The 17,155-nt window shown below is 39.3% G+C and overlaps 1 protein-coding gene across 6 annotated transcripts in view; it reads right to left on the reverse strand.

The window, feature by feature from the left end:
* uhrf1bp1l (UHRF1 binding protein 1-like) overlaps positions 1–17,155 on the reverse strand; it is a 134,759-nt gene that overhangs the window by 67,515 nt on the left and 50,089 nt on the right. For all 6 annotated transcript variants that reach the window (XM_041202591.1, XM_041202593.1, XM_041202592.1 and 3 more), the window contains exons 4-7: positions 6,139–6,230; positions 5,642–5,831; positions 3,192–3,332; positions 1,863–2,033 (exon numbers count right to left, since the gene is read on the reverse strand). In XM_041202591.1, coding sequence (XP_041058525.1) covers positions 1,863–2,033; positions 3,192–3,332; positions 5,642–5,831; positions 6,139–6,230 — 594 coding nt within the window. The remainder of the gene's footprint in view (positions 1–1,862; positions 2,034–3,191; positions 3,333–5,641; positions 5,832–6,138; positions 6,231–17,155) is intronic.

Genomic DNA, 17,155 nt, shown 5'->3' on the forward strand with positions numbered 1-17,155 from the left:
TCTGTACCCAATCGCTATCCAGCAATCTTTGCCAGAGCTGATTAAGTGCGAATGCTGAGTGGGGATTGCGATAAGGCTGGGTTATGACATCCCAAAATAGTCAAGTAAACTGCTTGGTGTCCATAGAGCCAGAACCCAGTAAACATTAATACCAAAGGGAAAAGGCTAGTGGGAAAAGAATGAATACAAATAACTCACAACAATGCACTGTGTATGTCTCATCAATAGAGGGCATTATTTTACAACTTTGCCCAATAAAAAACTTTTGAAATATGTGACTCTATGGGATACAACCTAGCAGGTTAAAATCATAACAAGCTTTAAATTACAAACTATAGAAGACCACCAGACTCTAGGTTATAACTGTAATAAGCAGCTGGTCTCCATACCTAATGATTAAATTATTAAATAATGCTATTAAGCATCAAACTCAAGCCGTGACATTCTAATCTCCTTCAGACAACTATCAGTTGCACTGTGCTGAGAAACAAACTGAAAGAAAACATTAATAAACCATCATCTGGTTGCTAAACTATTTCTGGGATTGAGTTAAATATACTGATTTTATCTCAGTGCAAAAACAACATACAAACCACTTCAGTTTTACTCTCAATTGAGGTGATTGGCAGTCCTCAAAGGATTCACTGCTTTGCTACAATCCTGGATATGTGCAATTCTATAAGTGATGAGATTAGTTCTCAGTATAGCTCAGCTATTAATATTTACATATAAAGATTCACCTTAAGCAGATGTCATGGTGCTGTGAAGTTTTCACTCCATAAAATGTTTAAGATTTAAATTTGTAAAATTTAAAAAAGAAATGCAAACAATAGGCACAAGTGCCTCTGAAGGTTTAAAGCCATTATAAAGTGCATATGCTTATGTTTTCACTGTGTCAGAAAGATACAATAATTCTCATAATATAATTGGAATTTATTGTAAAATAAAGTAATAGTGGGATGTGTCTGTGTGTGTTCGAAACCTAACTGAATTAGTCTGGGTGCTTTGATTTAAGAAGAGAAGTTAGGTTTGAAATGTTAATTAGGTAAACATTGGGAAGTTTAGAAACATAGGGTTCAATGGGACACTTGCATTTTTAAAATAAACCAGGCTAGATTGTTTGCAAAAGAGGGAGTGAAATGTGTCACCTAGCCAGGTGAAGTTTAGAAACAGTGTGTTTATTTTTCCCAAAGATTACTGGTAAAAGCTTAGTGCTATGAGAGGTTTTTATTATCAGAAAGATAAAGTTCAAAGACATTTGCATTCAAAGAGGAAATATGTATAAAGGAGTGAAGGCTGTGTGTAAGGGAAGGCATTTTTGAGATCTCCAAGTGTGAAAAGCCTTCTGCATCTCTGTCTCAAGTTGCTGTCTTCAAAGGACTGAAGTTAAGAGAACTTACTTTGAATTCAACTTGTTCAGGGTATCATGTTTCTTTGCCTGGGTTTTTTAAAATCTGTGTGACTTACTGTTATCTTAACGAAAGTGTAACTGATTAGGGAATTTAGAAGTCATCATAGTAGTAATTTGTTGATCTGGGAATGTATTTAAAAATCATTTCTCTTATTAATAAATGTTTAATTTAGTTTTATAAAAACCTATAAGACTTGGTAGTCTTATTACTACTGAATTCAAGGCACGCATCTCAAAATTTATACAAACCGCAAAACAAGTTGTGGCAGTTGTTTCAAGTTTCCCTTTGGGATTTGAACAACTCAGCATTTACCACCGGCTGTGCCATAACAACTGCCAATGCACAAATCACAAGCGTTGGCCATGGTACCAGTATATGGTATGCTTATTCCAACTTGCGTTTGCTATTCACAAAATAAAACTCAAAAATGGAAGAACTGTAAATACAAACCTGGGTGGGTTCAGAAGCCATACTCTTCCTTTGCTGTGCAGATTTTTCTATGGCTTCACTCAAAGATTTAGAATACTGCGCCATTGCCTTCAACTGGGAGTCAGTCAAAACCCACAATAAATCATCCAATATAAGCACCAACTTTGATGCCACCACATTACAATCCTTTAGCTGTTCAAGTAAGAGAAAATAAGAAAAATTAATCTTTAATCCTGAGACCCAATACATCCAGTTGTACCAAACTTATTCTGCTGAAAAATGTCTTCTAAGCATTGGCAAGTTACTACTGCATTTAAAAAACACAATGGTGACAAGCATGGCAATGGATACATCTTAAGCATAGGCTTATATATTTCAAGAAGGGGAGAAGAATATCACAGTATATTCACGTAGTGTCCAGTATGACATAAAAAGGTTAACTAGCCTAATGAATGCCTTGTTTTAATTTTCCAGTCAAACTGTAGTAATTCAGTTCTCTATGACTGGAATGGTAGGCAGCTCAGCCTACAGGTACCTTACACTATTGCTGGTCAAAGGGCTAAGTGGTAAACAAATTTTTCTTAAGCCCGATTTCCAACCTATCCCTCACAAATCATTAAAAAGTCTGATAAAATCATCTCCAAAAGGACTACCACTATACATGTGCACACATAGAAGCCTCTTTTGCTGAAAAGGATGACTGCACCATAAGTTCTTCTCAATCGGTAGAAAATACCAAAGACCACTAAGTATCTTATTCAGAAAGTGGCAGGAAATGTAATGTCGGCTGTTGTGCTTTAAAATAAAAAAGACAACCTCTTGAATGTAACTTTGCTTAAATAAATACGTTTGATATCATGCTACTGCAGCAGCATTATATGTCTGGCAATCTAAAATTTTGCTATGACACAGGCAACAGGTGCAGGACGGCAGAGGTGAAAGTTGAAGGCATGGAAAATCTCTGTGACTTTTCACCTCCACCAATGCTACTCTGAACAGACAACCAGAATGGACAACACAAGTGGGAAATCAACATAAATGGTGATTAATAGTGTCAGCCTTCCGGCTGCAGGTACAACATTTCAGCATTTTGGCAAGCTAAACAACTTTTTTGTGGTATTTTCCATGCTATGGTCTGCTTAAAGACATATTGCAAAAATGCTTACAAACATATCAAGAAGAATTTAGCCAGTTTTACTCATGCGTTGTCTTTGCTTGATAATCTTAATCAATAACTTTGCACTTCGGTGGCTCTAGCCTTTAATTCATTTTGGTGGTGCAAGAGTACAACATTGCATCATCATGACATTGCTTTCTTTCTCAGTCTCAAAAAAATGTATGATTTTGTACCCTTCGCTTCAAGCTGACTTTCATTCTGGACTGGTTTGTGATGAGCCTCACTGGTGCACTCAGGATATCATGTTCCTCGCTCTGGATAGCATCTGCCTCTATTCGGATCATCTGCCAGGTAATCTCCTTAAATGTCAGAACCTATGCATAAAAGAAGCAAATGAGTTGCCAACCCAGCAGCAGCAAACTGGGAATTATTGCATAAAACTAAAATACCACAGGCATTTTTTTTTTGATTATAGCACCATCAGATCTCATATCTGGGTTAAGAAACTCACAAGTGGTACATAGCTTAAGAGGCACTTTGCTACAAGTGGTTTCTTGACACAATTTTAAAAATGCCACTGAGAGGTGGAGGTTAGTTGTATCATGGAGAAAAAACAGAAAACAAGGCAGCCCAGGCCTGCCTGGCACATCTATTTGTGATGAAAGGGTGGTGATGGAGTTCTAGGATCAGGTCTTCTTGTACTCTTTACTTAATTTTCAGTGCTTGAGAGAAAGGATGAGAGGAAAAATACACTGGGAAAATAAACAAGTTTTAAAACAAAAATTTAAAAGCTTTGGTTTGTTTATTTTTCCAAGGTTTCTGTAACTTTCATCAGCACAGCTATCAGGAGTAGCTACAATAACAATACTTCCTCCCAACCAGCATATCAGAAATGGGAAAGTCTTCATTCAAATCTTCCCATATCTTATCAATCAGCCCTTCCTATCTACGAATCATGCAAACATTAAATTAGCCTTTTAAGTTATGGGTCAGTATTTTAAATGCGAGGGAGGCCCAGCACAAATTTGAGTTTTTTGATGAGCAAACAGAGGGTTGACGAGGGTAATATTGTTGATGTGGTGTACAAGGACTTCCAATAGGCATTTGATAAAATGCCGCACAACAGACTTGAGCAAAGTTGGAGCTCATGGAAGAAAAAGGACACTAGCAACATGGATACGAAAGCGGGTGAGTGACAGGAAACAGAATACTTTAATGGTGAACACTGTTTTTCTGAGTGGTGAAAGGAGTACAGTAGAGTTTCCCAAGGATCATTGTTATGACCCCGCTCTTCCTGTAATATATTAATGACCTAGCCCTTGGTGTCCAGGGCACAATTCAAAATATGTGGATGACAGGAAACTTAGAAGTATTCTGAACCATGAGAAGGGTAGCATAGAACTTCTAAAATACATAGGCAGGTTGGTGGAATGGGTGAATAAGTAGCAGGTGAAAATGCAGAGAAGTATGAAGTGATACATTTTGATAGGAAGAACGCAGAGAAAGAATAAAAATAAAGGGATATAGGAGCAGAGGAATCTAGGTGTGTATGTGCACAAATCATTGAAGGTGGCAGGACAGGTTGAGAGAGTGGTTAATAAAGCATAGGGGATCCAGGGCTTTATAAATGGGGGATACAGTACAAAAGTAAGGATGTTATGTTAAACCTGTATAAAACACTGGTTCGGCCTCAACTGGAATATTGCTTCCAATTCTGGGTGCCATACTTTTAGAATGGATGAGAAGGCATTACAGAGGGCGTAAGAAAAGATTTATGAGAATAGTTCCATGGATGAGGAACTTCAGTTACATAAATAGATTAGAGAAGCTGGGACTGCTCTCCTCGGAGAAGGTTGAGAGGAGATTTGATAGAGGTATTCAAAATCATGAGGGGCCTGGACGAAGTAAATAGAGAGAAACTGCTCCCATTGGCAAAAGGATTGAGAACCAGAGGGCACAGATTTAAGATAATTGGCAAAAAAAGCAAAGGCGACATGAGAAAAAATGTTGAGTGGTTAGAATTTGCAATGCACTGCCTGAGAGCAGGTTCAATCAAGTCATTCAAAAAGGTAATTGGATCATTAACTGAAAAGGAAAAATGTGCAGGGCTGTGGGGAAAGGGCAGGGGAGTGGCACTAGATGAATTGCTCCTGCAGAGTGCCAACATGGACACAATGGGTCGAATGCTGTAACCATGCTATGATCTTATGATATGATCACTTAACAAAAGAGGCAAAGCATCCCTGCAACAGATGCTTCTGCTTTTCTATGCCTCGGTACAAGTTAATGTAGGGTCAGGGTATCACTGTGAACATATCTGTATGGTTCCCCATCTGGGAGGAAGCCAGCACCCCAAAGGCGAAGTGTGGTTAGACTATCGGGTCTTTTCAGCGGACTACTATCCACAGGCACAGGTGTCTCTAACTGGCAGATTAATCAACAAACCAGAAAGTGCTTCACAGTGGATTCTGGAAATTCTCTGCAGACACATAGCTCCAGTTACACAGGTTTGCACACCATTGTAGAATTTCAGGCCCATATATTTTTGCATTCAAACAATTTGATACTGTCATTTAAAAAAAACTTTCTTTTGATAATTAGTCAAGTAAAAGCCAATTTCAGATATATTATGAAATATGGAATAAAGCAGCAAAGAGCAATAATCCAAAAAGAAAGCATTTACCTCCCCACGCTGAGGATCTTGTATTCTGGTGAATCGCAGGTCACTTTGCTGCCAGCTTGTATTAACACTATATATTTGTAGCTGGGACAATTCAAAAGATGCATTGAAAGCTTTTGCTTTGATTTTGATAATGATGGAATTCACAGAGAGAGAGATGCCTTCTACAACTTTTTCAGCAAAGCCATACTCACTATAAGAATAAGATTAACAAATCATTAACTGAATAAATATACACTCAGTATACTTAACATGTCAATTGTAAGTAAATAGCCATGTCTTCACTCTTTGAAAGCATTAAAACACATTATCATTGACTTCACACAAAAAAATCATTAGCTGCGCTTTCTTGCACCAAATCTTAACTTTAAATCTAAACTTCAGATATAACCCGAGACAACAAAAGCATCCAAATAAAATGAAAATAAATAAACTGCATCCATGGTGAAGTTCTACAGCAATTTTCCTGAACAATTTAGGGTTTGGTCCTCATGACTCACCTTTGACCCGAAGCTGTCGCAATAGGAGATGGTCCATTAGGAGGCCGAGGTTCCTCACAAGTTCTCATCTCCATTTCTACCTTATCCAGGTACTAGAAGAGAACAAAAAAAAGTCACAAACTCCAGACTAAAGTACTTGGTTAAGGAGATCAGCTGTTCTGACATCTCACACGATATTCTAAGTTAAATAATAAAGTAACTAAATTAACTAAATAACATAAGTTACAAAAGCAGGACAGGTGTTATGTTACAGCTGTGGAATGCGGGAGCTTTTGAACACCAAGGCGTTCCAGGACAAACATGTCTGCAGAAAGTCTAAGCAGCTAGAGGAATTCTGGATCAAGATTATTGATCTGGAAGCCGAACTGCAGACACTGCGCAACATAAGGGAGGAGGAGAAGTACCTGGACACCTTGTTCCAGAAGATGGTCTGACCTCTTAGAATAGGGTCGTCTGCTTTGGTCAGCATGAGGGACAGGAGGGTGCGACCATGAGTTAGACAGGTAAAAGGACCAAGCAGAAAGGAGTGGAGGAGCCTCAGATTTTGCAATTGTCAAACAGGTTTGAGGCGCTTGCAACCTGTATGGACAAAAGCAAGGTCTGCAGGGTGGATGAGCAGACTGGCTATGCCAACATGGTACAGGAAATTGTTCAAGCAGGGGGAGCAAAAAGGAACATAGTGGTAGTAGGGGACACTATAGTAAGAGGGATTGACATTGTTCTCTGCAACAAAAAGCGAGACTCCAGAAAGCTGTGTTGCCTGCCTGGTGCAAGGGTTCAGGATATCTGCTCAAGGCTGAAGAGGAACTATCAATCAGTGAGAGGGGTAGGATCCAGTAGCCGTGGTCCATGTAGGTACCAACGACATAGGCAGGACAAGGAAAGAGGTTCTGCATAGTCAGTATGAGTAGCTAGGCACCAAATAAAGAAGCAGAACCTCAAAGGTAATAATCTCTGGATTATTACCTGAGCCACGTGCAAATTGGAATAGGGCAAATAAGATTAGAGGGGTAGATGCATGGCTCTAAGACTGGTGTGGGAGAAGTGGGTTCCAGTTTGTAGGGCACTGGCACCACCAGCACCAGTACTGGGGAAAGTGGGGACCGTACCGTTGGGATGGGTTACACCTGAGCCATGCTAGGACCAGTGTTCTTGCGAGCCACATAACTAGGGGAGTAGACAGGATTTTAAACTAAATGGTAGGGGCAAGGGATCTAATTTGGGAAGATGTGATATATCAAAGAGTAGAGACAAAGCTAGAGAGGAAGGTATTAATATGGGAAATGATAAACAGACTGTGACAAGGAGGGACAGAGAGTACAAATCTAAGATCAAATCAGCAGATAAGGCTAGAGGTTACAAAAATAATAAAAAGGACAAAACTTAAGGCTTTGTATCCAAATACACATAGCATTTGAAACAAAACAGATGAACCCATAATGTACAACCTGATAGCCATTACAGAGACATGGCTACAGGATGACATGGATTAAGACCTGAATGTTGAGGGGTATGTGACATTTAGGAAGGACAGGAAGCTAGGAAAAGCTGGAGGGGTGGCTCTGTTAATTAACGATGATATTAGAACAATAGAGAGAAATGACCTAAGTTCAGGAAACCAGGAGTGAGTGTGAGTGAGTGAGTGAGTGAGTGAGTGAGTGAGTGAGTGTGTGTGTGTGTGTGATCAAAGAGCTTGTCAGAAAGGTACGGCAATTATCATGGGAAAAATCAGATGGGCAAAGGTAGCCTCAGTGAGGAATTCATAAAATGCTTTTGTGATAAATTGTGAGAACAGCATGTTCTGGAGCCGATCAGGGACCAGGCTATACTGGACCTGGTTGAGCAATGAGATAGGATTGCTTAATGACCTCATAGAGAAGGTGCCCCTAGGTAAGAGTGATCATAATATGATTGAATTTTACATTCAGTTTAGGGAAGAGAAGAATAGGTCCAAGACTAATATTTTAAATTTAAATAAGAGCAATTGAGAAGGGCATGAAAGTAGACTGAGCAAAAGTGAACTGGCAATTTAGTTAAGGGATAGGTCAATAGAGATGCAGTGGCAGACATTTAAAGGGATATTTCGGGATACACAGAATAGATATATTTCAACAAGAAAGATAAATTCCAAGGGGAGGACTCATGATCTGTGGTTAACTAAAAAAGTTAAAGATAATATCAAACTCAAAGAGAAGGCATATCATTGCGCAAAGATGGGTGGCAGATCAGTAGATTGGACAGAATATAAAAAACAGCAAAGAATGACTAAAAAATTGATAAGGAAGGAAAAATTAGACTATGAGAGAAAGCTAGCTAGAAATATCAAGACAGATAGTAAGAGTTTCCAAAGATATTTAAAAAAGAGCTAACAGTGAGCATTGGTCCTATAGAAAGTGAGTCTCGGGAATTAATGATGGAAAATAAGGAAATGACAGATGAATTGAAGAGGTATCTTGTATCAGTCTTCACTATAGAGGATGCAAGTAACATCCCAGAAATGTAAGTCAGGAATTTGAAGGGAGGGGGGAACTCAAAATTACAATCACCAAGGAAATGGTACTTAGCAAATTATTGGAACTGAGAGTTGACAAGTGCCCGGGTCCTGATGGATTTCATCTTTGGGTCTTAAAAGAAGTGGCTCGTGAGGTAGTTGATGTGTTGGTTTTAAGTTTTCAAAATTCACTAGATGTGGGGACAGTTCCACTAGATTGGAAATAGCTAATGTAACCTTATATTCAAAAAGGAAGAAAGGAAGGAAACTATAGGCTGGTCATAGGGAAAATGTTAGAAGCTATTATTAAAGACATTATAACAAAGCGTTTAGATAAATTCAAGGTTGTCAGGCAGAGTAAACATGGTTTTGTGAAAGGGAAATCATGTTTAACCAAATGATTGGAGTTCTTTGAAAAAGTAACAGATGCTGTGATAAAGGGTGGATGGACTGTACTTAAATTTTCACAAGGCACTTGATAGGGTGCCTCATCAAAGGTTATTGCCAAAAATGAAAGCTCATGATGTAGGGGTAACATATTGGCACGGATAGAAGATTGGCTGGCTAACAGGAAACAGACCAGTCATAAATGGGTCATTTTCTGTTGGCAGGATATGATGAGTAGTGTGCCACAGGGATCGGTGCTAGGGCCTAACTCTTTATAATTTATATAAATGATTTGGATGAAGGTACCGAAGGTATATTTGCTAAATTTGCTAATGACACAAAGATATGTAGAAAAGTAAGTTGTGAAGAGGACGTAAGGAGGCTACAAAAAGGTACAGATTGGTTAGGTGAGTGGGTAAAGATCTTGCAAATGGAGTATAATGTGGGAAGATGTGAGGCTGTCCATTTTGGCAGGATGAATAAAAAAGCATTTTATCTAAAATGAGCGATTGCATTGCTCCGAAATACAGAATGATCTGGGTGTCCTAATGCATGAATCGCAAAAGATTCGTATGCAGGTGCAGCAAGCAATTAGCAAATCTAACAGAATGTTATCATTTATTGCAAGGGGAATTGAATGCCAGAGTAGGGAGGTTATGCTTCAGTTATACAGGGCATTGGTGAGACCATATCTGTAGCACTGTGTACAGTACTGGACTCCTTATTAAAGGAAATATATAAATGTGTTGGAAGCAGTTCAGATAAGGTTTACTAGATTAATACCTGGAATGGATGGGTTGCCTTATGAGGAAAGATTGGACAGGCTAGGCTTGAATCCACTGGAGTTTAGAAGAGCAACAGGCGACTTGATTGCAACATACGAGCTCCTGAGAGCACTTGACAGGGTGGATGTGGAAAGGATGTTCCCTTCTTGTGGAAGAATCTAGAACTATGGGTTACTGTTTAAAAATAAGGGGTCGCCCATTTAAGACAGGTGAGGAAAAACATTTTCTCAGAGGGCTGATAGTCTTTAGAATTCTCTTCCTCAAAAGGTGGTGGAGGCAGTCTTTGAACATCTTTAAGGCAGGGGTAGATAGATTCTTGATAATCAAAGGGGTGAAAGATTATCGGGGTAGTTCAGGTTAAAATCAGGTCAACCACGATATTTTTGAATGGTGTAGTAGGCTCAAAGGGCCAAATGGCCTACTCCTGCTCCAAAATCATACGTTTGTATTTTATCAAAGTCAATTCCAAATGAACCTGTTATATAAATGTTTCTCCTCTTGCGCCTCTGCTTCTGAAAGCAATAATTCGTAGTGGATTACAGTTCCACAATGAACTGTAGTGATCTAGAGCCTCACCCATTTTTGATTCAGTGGCCATTCTTCCTGGGTGACTCTTGACACAAGCATCAGTAGGCTCTTCAATAAAGAGGCTCAGGTTCAATATGCCTTCACCAGCACTTACATACACATACCTCGAGCAGTAGTTCGTGAGCAGCAATTGCAAGCAGAAGCTTGAATGATTGTTTTTTGCCCCCTTTCTCAAAGCTCAGAGATACTGAGTCTTTCCCTTTGCAACACCAAATGAGATTGGGTAATATTGTACAGCCCAGACTCCAAACTTCTAGTCCATCTGGTTCAGTGTGCTCTAATAATGCTCATGATACTATAACACCTCAGATCATATATGGTACATGCACTCCTTTGTAGAAATGAATTTTATCACTGAACCATAAAATCATAAAGTGATTGAAATGAAAGCAATGAAGACAGGAAACAACCCAAACTGCAACATTGGAGTACACATCATCCAAGGAATGGTAAGATTAAAGGAACATAGAATCTTACAGCACAGGCCCCATCATGCCCGTGCTGGCTATTTGAAAGAGCTATCTCAATCTGTCCCATCCGCCAGCTCTTTCCCCATAATGCTGCATGTTTTCCCTTTTTAAGCATATACCCAATTTCATGGGTTATGGCTTCACAACTCATTTCCTATATCCCACTGCTCTCCATCCATCATTTACTCAGGCTGATCTCCAATCATGCCAGGATAAGGCTACAATCCCTCAGATACAGGGCAAACTGGTTCCGGAACTTGTTTATACCCTTCTCCATGAGAACTTTTAATAGTAGTTTGATGTACGGATGAGGATATGCACTCATGTTGGGAGTTGCTGACTGATTATTTGAATGCATTGGGACAGTTTTAATACATATTTTAATTATAGTTGGATCTCGTAATAGGGTTAGTTTCTTTCTTTTATTGTCATTACTCAGTTACATGTAATTTTTTAACATACAAGTAATGTACCCAAAATGAATTTCCATAAGGACAGTAAAGTGAAATTGATTGACATGACAGAACAATGTCTACCTACATTTATTCTGTATTTCCTATTTCGCTTAAGGTGACTGAATCCTACTTTGATATTTTACTTATTTTTAAAAATTTTCTCTTATGGGAAGAGCATGGTCAGAGTCAACTTGTAAAGTAAGCATAGCAGTACCCATGTCATTGGAGAAGGCTCACAAGGAAGCTTTGCTGGTCACTTCAGATAGCAGTTTAGAGTCAACCAACTTGGGACTTGAGTCACAGACAGACCAGAATAAACAGGGACAGAATGTATCCCTCCCTAAAAGACATAAGTGAAATGGCTGGGTTTTTATGACCATCCGACTGCTTCTCAGTCACTTACTGACAGCACATTTTATTTCAAGACTTTGTTTGAATAAACCAAATTCCAACTCTCAAGCTACCATGGTAGGATGTGAACTCACATTCTCTGAACTATTAATCCAGGACTCATGGCGAGTTCATAGGTATATAAAAAATTTAATAGGATAGAGAAGATGAGTATGAAATAATACTTGGATATGTCAAGGCAAAAAGGCAAATTTAGAACAGACTTTTTTTTAAAAACAGGATGATCAATAGCTGCAATAAGTCATCAAAGAAGGGTAATTGAGGCCAGAATATTGGGCTCATTTAAGAAAGGGTCAAATGTGAGAATGGAAAGGCAGTTGGGTGAATAGTCTGGAAGCATGAAATAATGGAAGCATTCTTTGCCAACCTACATCAGATCACTCAAAGATAACAAGCTCTACTGTTACGACTTCATTCTGAATGGCTCCAAAGTCAGCAATAGTGACAATTGTAGTCATAGGAAATGGCTCTACACAAGGCAAATACAAACAGGAAGGAAACCATCAGCAATATCTTTGCAGATTACACAGATGCATTGCTCAGTGATTATATCTGACAACTTCCTTCTAATTTGCCAAATCATTCACATAGAACACTGCTCTGAGAATCTTAACGGTCTCCACTAAATAAATAATCAGATTCAACTTTTATAAGGATGTCATGAAACATTTTCAAAGGTACCATGTAAATGCACAGGCTTTGAAAATTCACATAAGGAAACATAATTTGTGAATAAGGGAGAAGAGCGAATGGCAAGAGAATTGAAAGGTGAGCTAATAATAGTTTGCACCTGCCAAGTTTTTAACATTTTGTTTTGCTTCAATAGAGCAATCAAAGGCACTTTATTTTATCCATTTATTCATTCACGGGACTTGGCTGTCACTGGCAAGACCAGCATTTATTACCCATTCCTAATCACCCTCAAGATGGTGATGGTGAGCCATGAATTTGAACCGCTGCAGTGAGGTGAAGGTATTTCCACAGTGCTGTTCGGTGTGGAGTTGCACAATTTTGGCCCAAGCGCTGACAAACTAACGGTGACATATTTCCAAATCAAGACTGTCATGCAATTTGGAGGGGAACTTGGAGGAGGCAATGTTCCCATGTGTCTGCTGCCCTTGCCCTTCTAGGGGTAACGCTCAAGAATTTGAGGTGCTGTTACAGAAGCCATGTCATCTTGCTTCAGTAGATGGCATACACTGCAGCCATTTTGCACCAGTGGTGGAGAAAGCAAATGTTTTAAGGTGGTGAATGGGATACCAATCAAGCAGGCTGTTTTGGCCTGGATGGTGTCGAGCTTTCTGCATGTTGTTGGAAGTAATGGTAATTTCCTGGCACTTGTGTGGTGCGAATGTTTCTTGCCACTTATCAGCTCAAGGCTGAATATTGTGCAGGTCTTGCTGCATGCAGGCACTGACTGCATGAGAAAAGTTCCAGATATAAATATATCTGTTCATTCTGCTGCCTAGGGAGCAGAGTGGACTATGGATAAATGCTTAAAATGCATGAAGGGTTTTTCAAACTATTTAACAAAAAGCAGTAAAGGAAACTGCAAGCATGTAGATTGAGAATGGCAGCCACATTAATTATTCGCAGTCATAAGAATGTAATCGCTGCCCTAAATAAGAACTTATTAACCTCTCCCTCCCATAAAGAGGCTTTTCTATTAACTCTTGCTGTGATAGGTCCTCAGGAGAATAACGGGCACCGAAACAGCACCACAAGAACTTAAACATAAGCCTCGCAGAGCAGCACCACAGAGAGGTGAATGACACAGGAGAAGAAAATAAATTGCAAAGGGCAGTGGGGCTAAGTTTGCAGGTGCATACTTTCAATTTAAACTATAAAAAGTAAGCAAGGTGATTAAATATATAATCTTGAATTAATTAAGTAAATAAAACAAGTTTAGATAAGGGTGGCAGTACTGGGAGGGATGCCATATTGCAGCATATGGGAGTGTGTGCATAGCCTCATGATCCTAGATACCATATCTACTCTAAGCGTTTGCGTCTTGAGGAACTACAATTCGATAACTCTGAATGAACAGAAGTCCGAGGGGCTGATATTGCAGGTCATCAGTGAGGGAGAAAGCTACCTGGGTACTTTGATCCAGGAGGCAGTCACACACCTTCGGTTAGATCGTGGTACGGGTCTGGTTAGTGGTCAGGGACAGGAGGGTGTGACTGAGTCAGGTAGGTAAAGGGGCCCCCATGTGGAATGCTTGAGGAGTCTTGGCCATTCCCCTTATACAACAGGTGTGAGGTTGTTACTGCTGTTCTGGATTTGGGCAAAATTCACAGGGTGGGTACATGAACAGTCCATGCACATGGTTTAAGAGGCTGTTCAAGTGAGGGAAAATGAAAAGCAATGTGGTAGTGAAACAGGCAGTACAGTTAGGGGAACAGACATTGCTCTCTACAACCTTGGGTGGGAGCTCGGAAAGTTTCATTGGCCGGCCGGTGTCAGGGTTAAGGATATTTCCTCAAGGCAAAAGAAGAACTTGAGGGTGGAAAGGGGAGGGTCCCATTTCCACGGTCCACATATAAACCAATAACACAGATAAAACAAGGCATGAGGTTCTACCAGGAGAGCTTGAGGAACTATGGTTGAAGTTGGGAATTGAATATTCCAAGACACATGGCTTTTAGAAGAGTTAGAAAAAATGGTAGATTTGGAGTACACTTATAATAAAAGATGGAATAAAGAAGTAGAGAGAAAGCATCTTAGCTTGGAAAAATCAAGATATAGAATCAATTTGGGTGGAGTTAAAAAACAAGAGATAGTAAACAATGCTGGAAGTAGTTTAAATTCTCCCTAACAGTAGTTGTTGTGTTGGGCAGTGTATAAAGCTGAAAGTTAGAGGTGAATGCAACAGGGTAGCTGTAGTAATCACAGGGGACTTTAACCATCATATAGACAGAGCTAACCAAATTTAAAGAAGGTGTGGTAAACAAGCTCATGGAATGCATTCAAGACAGTTTTGAGATTAAGATGCAGAGGAACCAACTCAGGGACAGGCTATTTTAGATCTTGTATTGTGCAATGAACCAGGACTAAATTGTCATAAAGGAGCTTCTGCAGAAGAGTGATCACATGATGAATTTTATATTGAGTTTGAGAGTGATTTAGTTAAGTTCAAAACTATGTTCTTAAGTCTGAACAAAGCAAATTATGTAGATGTGAGGGCAGAGTTGGCTCAGATAGATTGAGAAACTAGATTGCAAGATATGATGGGTAGATAAGCGATGGTAAATATTTAAAGATTAAATTCATAACTCACAATAATTATACATTTCCTTAAGGAATGAAAACACCATAAAATGTCACCCCAACATGGCCAACAAAAGTTAGATCATATTATATTAATGGAAGAGCTTATATATGTTGCTAAAAGCAATAGTAGGCCTGAGGACTGGGAAGATTTACAATTTAGCAAAGGATAGCCAAGAAATTAATAAAGAATGAGAACATATTATATGAAAGTAAATAGCTAGAGACATAGAACTGATTGTAAAAGCTTCTATAGGTGTAAGAAAGCAAAGATTAGCAAAGAAATTCAAAGAGGAAACATGGGTACCTTATAGGTAGAGACAGGGGAAATTGTAATAGAAAATAAGGAAATGTCAGAGACAATAAACAAATACATCATATCTGTCTTAATGGTGGAAGAGAAATACATTCTGGAAGTAGGGGGGAAGCAAGGGTCCTGACAAACTGAAGGATGTTAATTTTAGCAAAGGAACAGTATTGGAGGAAAAAGCCAATAAAGTCCCTGAAACTCATTACCTAGGCATTTAAAAGAGTCTGTTGATGTATTGATTTTGAGCATCCAGAATTCCCTAGAGTCCAGAGTGGCCCCCATGGATTGATAGTTAGAAAACATATTCAAGAAAGGAGAGAGGAAACAGGGAACTATGGACGATAGGAATAAACAGGTCATTTTCAGGTTGGCAGACTATAACTAGTGTGGGAACTGCTGTGAGAACACTGATATATAATCAGCCTGACATCAGTAGTAGGGAAAATGCCAGAACCTATTATTAGGGAAAATATAACAGGGCTTAGGAAACCAGAATACGACTGGGGAGAGTCAACATGGATTTATTAAAAGGAAATAATGTTTGACAGATCTGTTACAACTGTTGCAACTAATAGGATGGGATAAGAGGGAACCAGTGGGTGTAATTTATTTGGATTTTCAAAAAACATTCATTCGGTAAGGTATCACAGTATCTTTACAGTACCGAAGGAGGCCATTTGGCCCATCGAGTTTGCACTGGCTCTCTGAAAGAGCATTCCACGGTGGCCCATTGCCCTGCCTTATCCCCGTAGCCTTACACATTCTCTCTTTTCAGGTAGCAATCCAATACCCTTTTGAATACCTCGATCAAATCAGCCTCCACCACCCTTTCGGGAAGTTTGTTCCAGACTCCAAACACCCTCTGGGTGAAAACATTTTTCCTCACATCACATTTACTCCTTTTGCCAATTATTTTGAATCTGTGCCCTCTAGTTCTTGATGTTCTCTTGAATGGGAACAGTTTTTCACTATTTATCCTATCCATACCCCTCAGTATCTTGAATACCTTTATCAAGTCTCCAATGAAAACAGTCCCAATCTCTACAATCTATCCTCATAGTTACAGTTCTTCACCCCGGGAATCATTCTTGTGATTCTCCTCTGTACCCTCTCCAATGCCTTCACATCCTTCCTCAAGTATGGCACCCAGAACTGGACACTGTACTCAGGCCTAACTAGTGTCTTATACAAATACAACATGGCCTCCTTACTCTTATTTTCAATGCCCCTTCAAATAAAGCCTAAGATACTATATGCTTTATTAACTGCTTTCTCAACATGCCCTGCCATCTTCAATGACGTAAGAACGTATAAACTGAGGTCCCTCAGTTCCTGCACTTCCTTTAGAGGCTCTCCCTTTATTTTATACTGTCTCACCATATCTTTCCTGCCTAAACGAATCACTTCACACTTTTCTGCATTGAACTTCATCTGCCACTTGTCTGCCTAATCCACCAATATGTCTATGTCCTTTTGAAGTTCAAGACTATCCCCATTACAGCTGACATTTCTAATCTTTGTACCGTCTGCACATTTTGAAATCATGCCCTGCACATCACAGTCTAGGTCAATATATACCAAGAAGAGCAAAGATCCCAACACTGACCCTTGAGGAACTCCACTACAAACCTTGCTCTAATCTGAAAAACAACCATTTATCACTATGCTCTGCTTCCTGTCACTCAGCCAATTTCTTATCCAAGTGCCTATTTTCCCTTTTATTCCATGACCTAGAATTTTGCTCACAAGTCTGTTGTGTGGCACTGTATCAAATGAATTTTGAAAATCCATATACACCACATCATCAGTGTTTCCTTTATCAACCTTCTCTCCGGTTTGTTACCTCCTCA

The sequence above is a fragment of the Carcharodon carcharias genome, chromosome 13, assembly GCF_017639515.1.
Source record: "Carcharodon carcharias isolate sCarCar2 chromosome 13, sCarCar2.pri, whole genome shotgun sequence".
Classification (NCBI taxonomy): Eukaryota; Metazoa; Chordata; class Chondrichthyes; order Lamniformes; family Lamnidae; genus Carcharodon; species Carcharodon carcharias.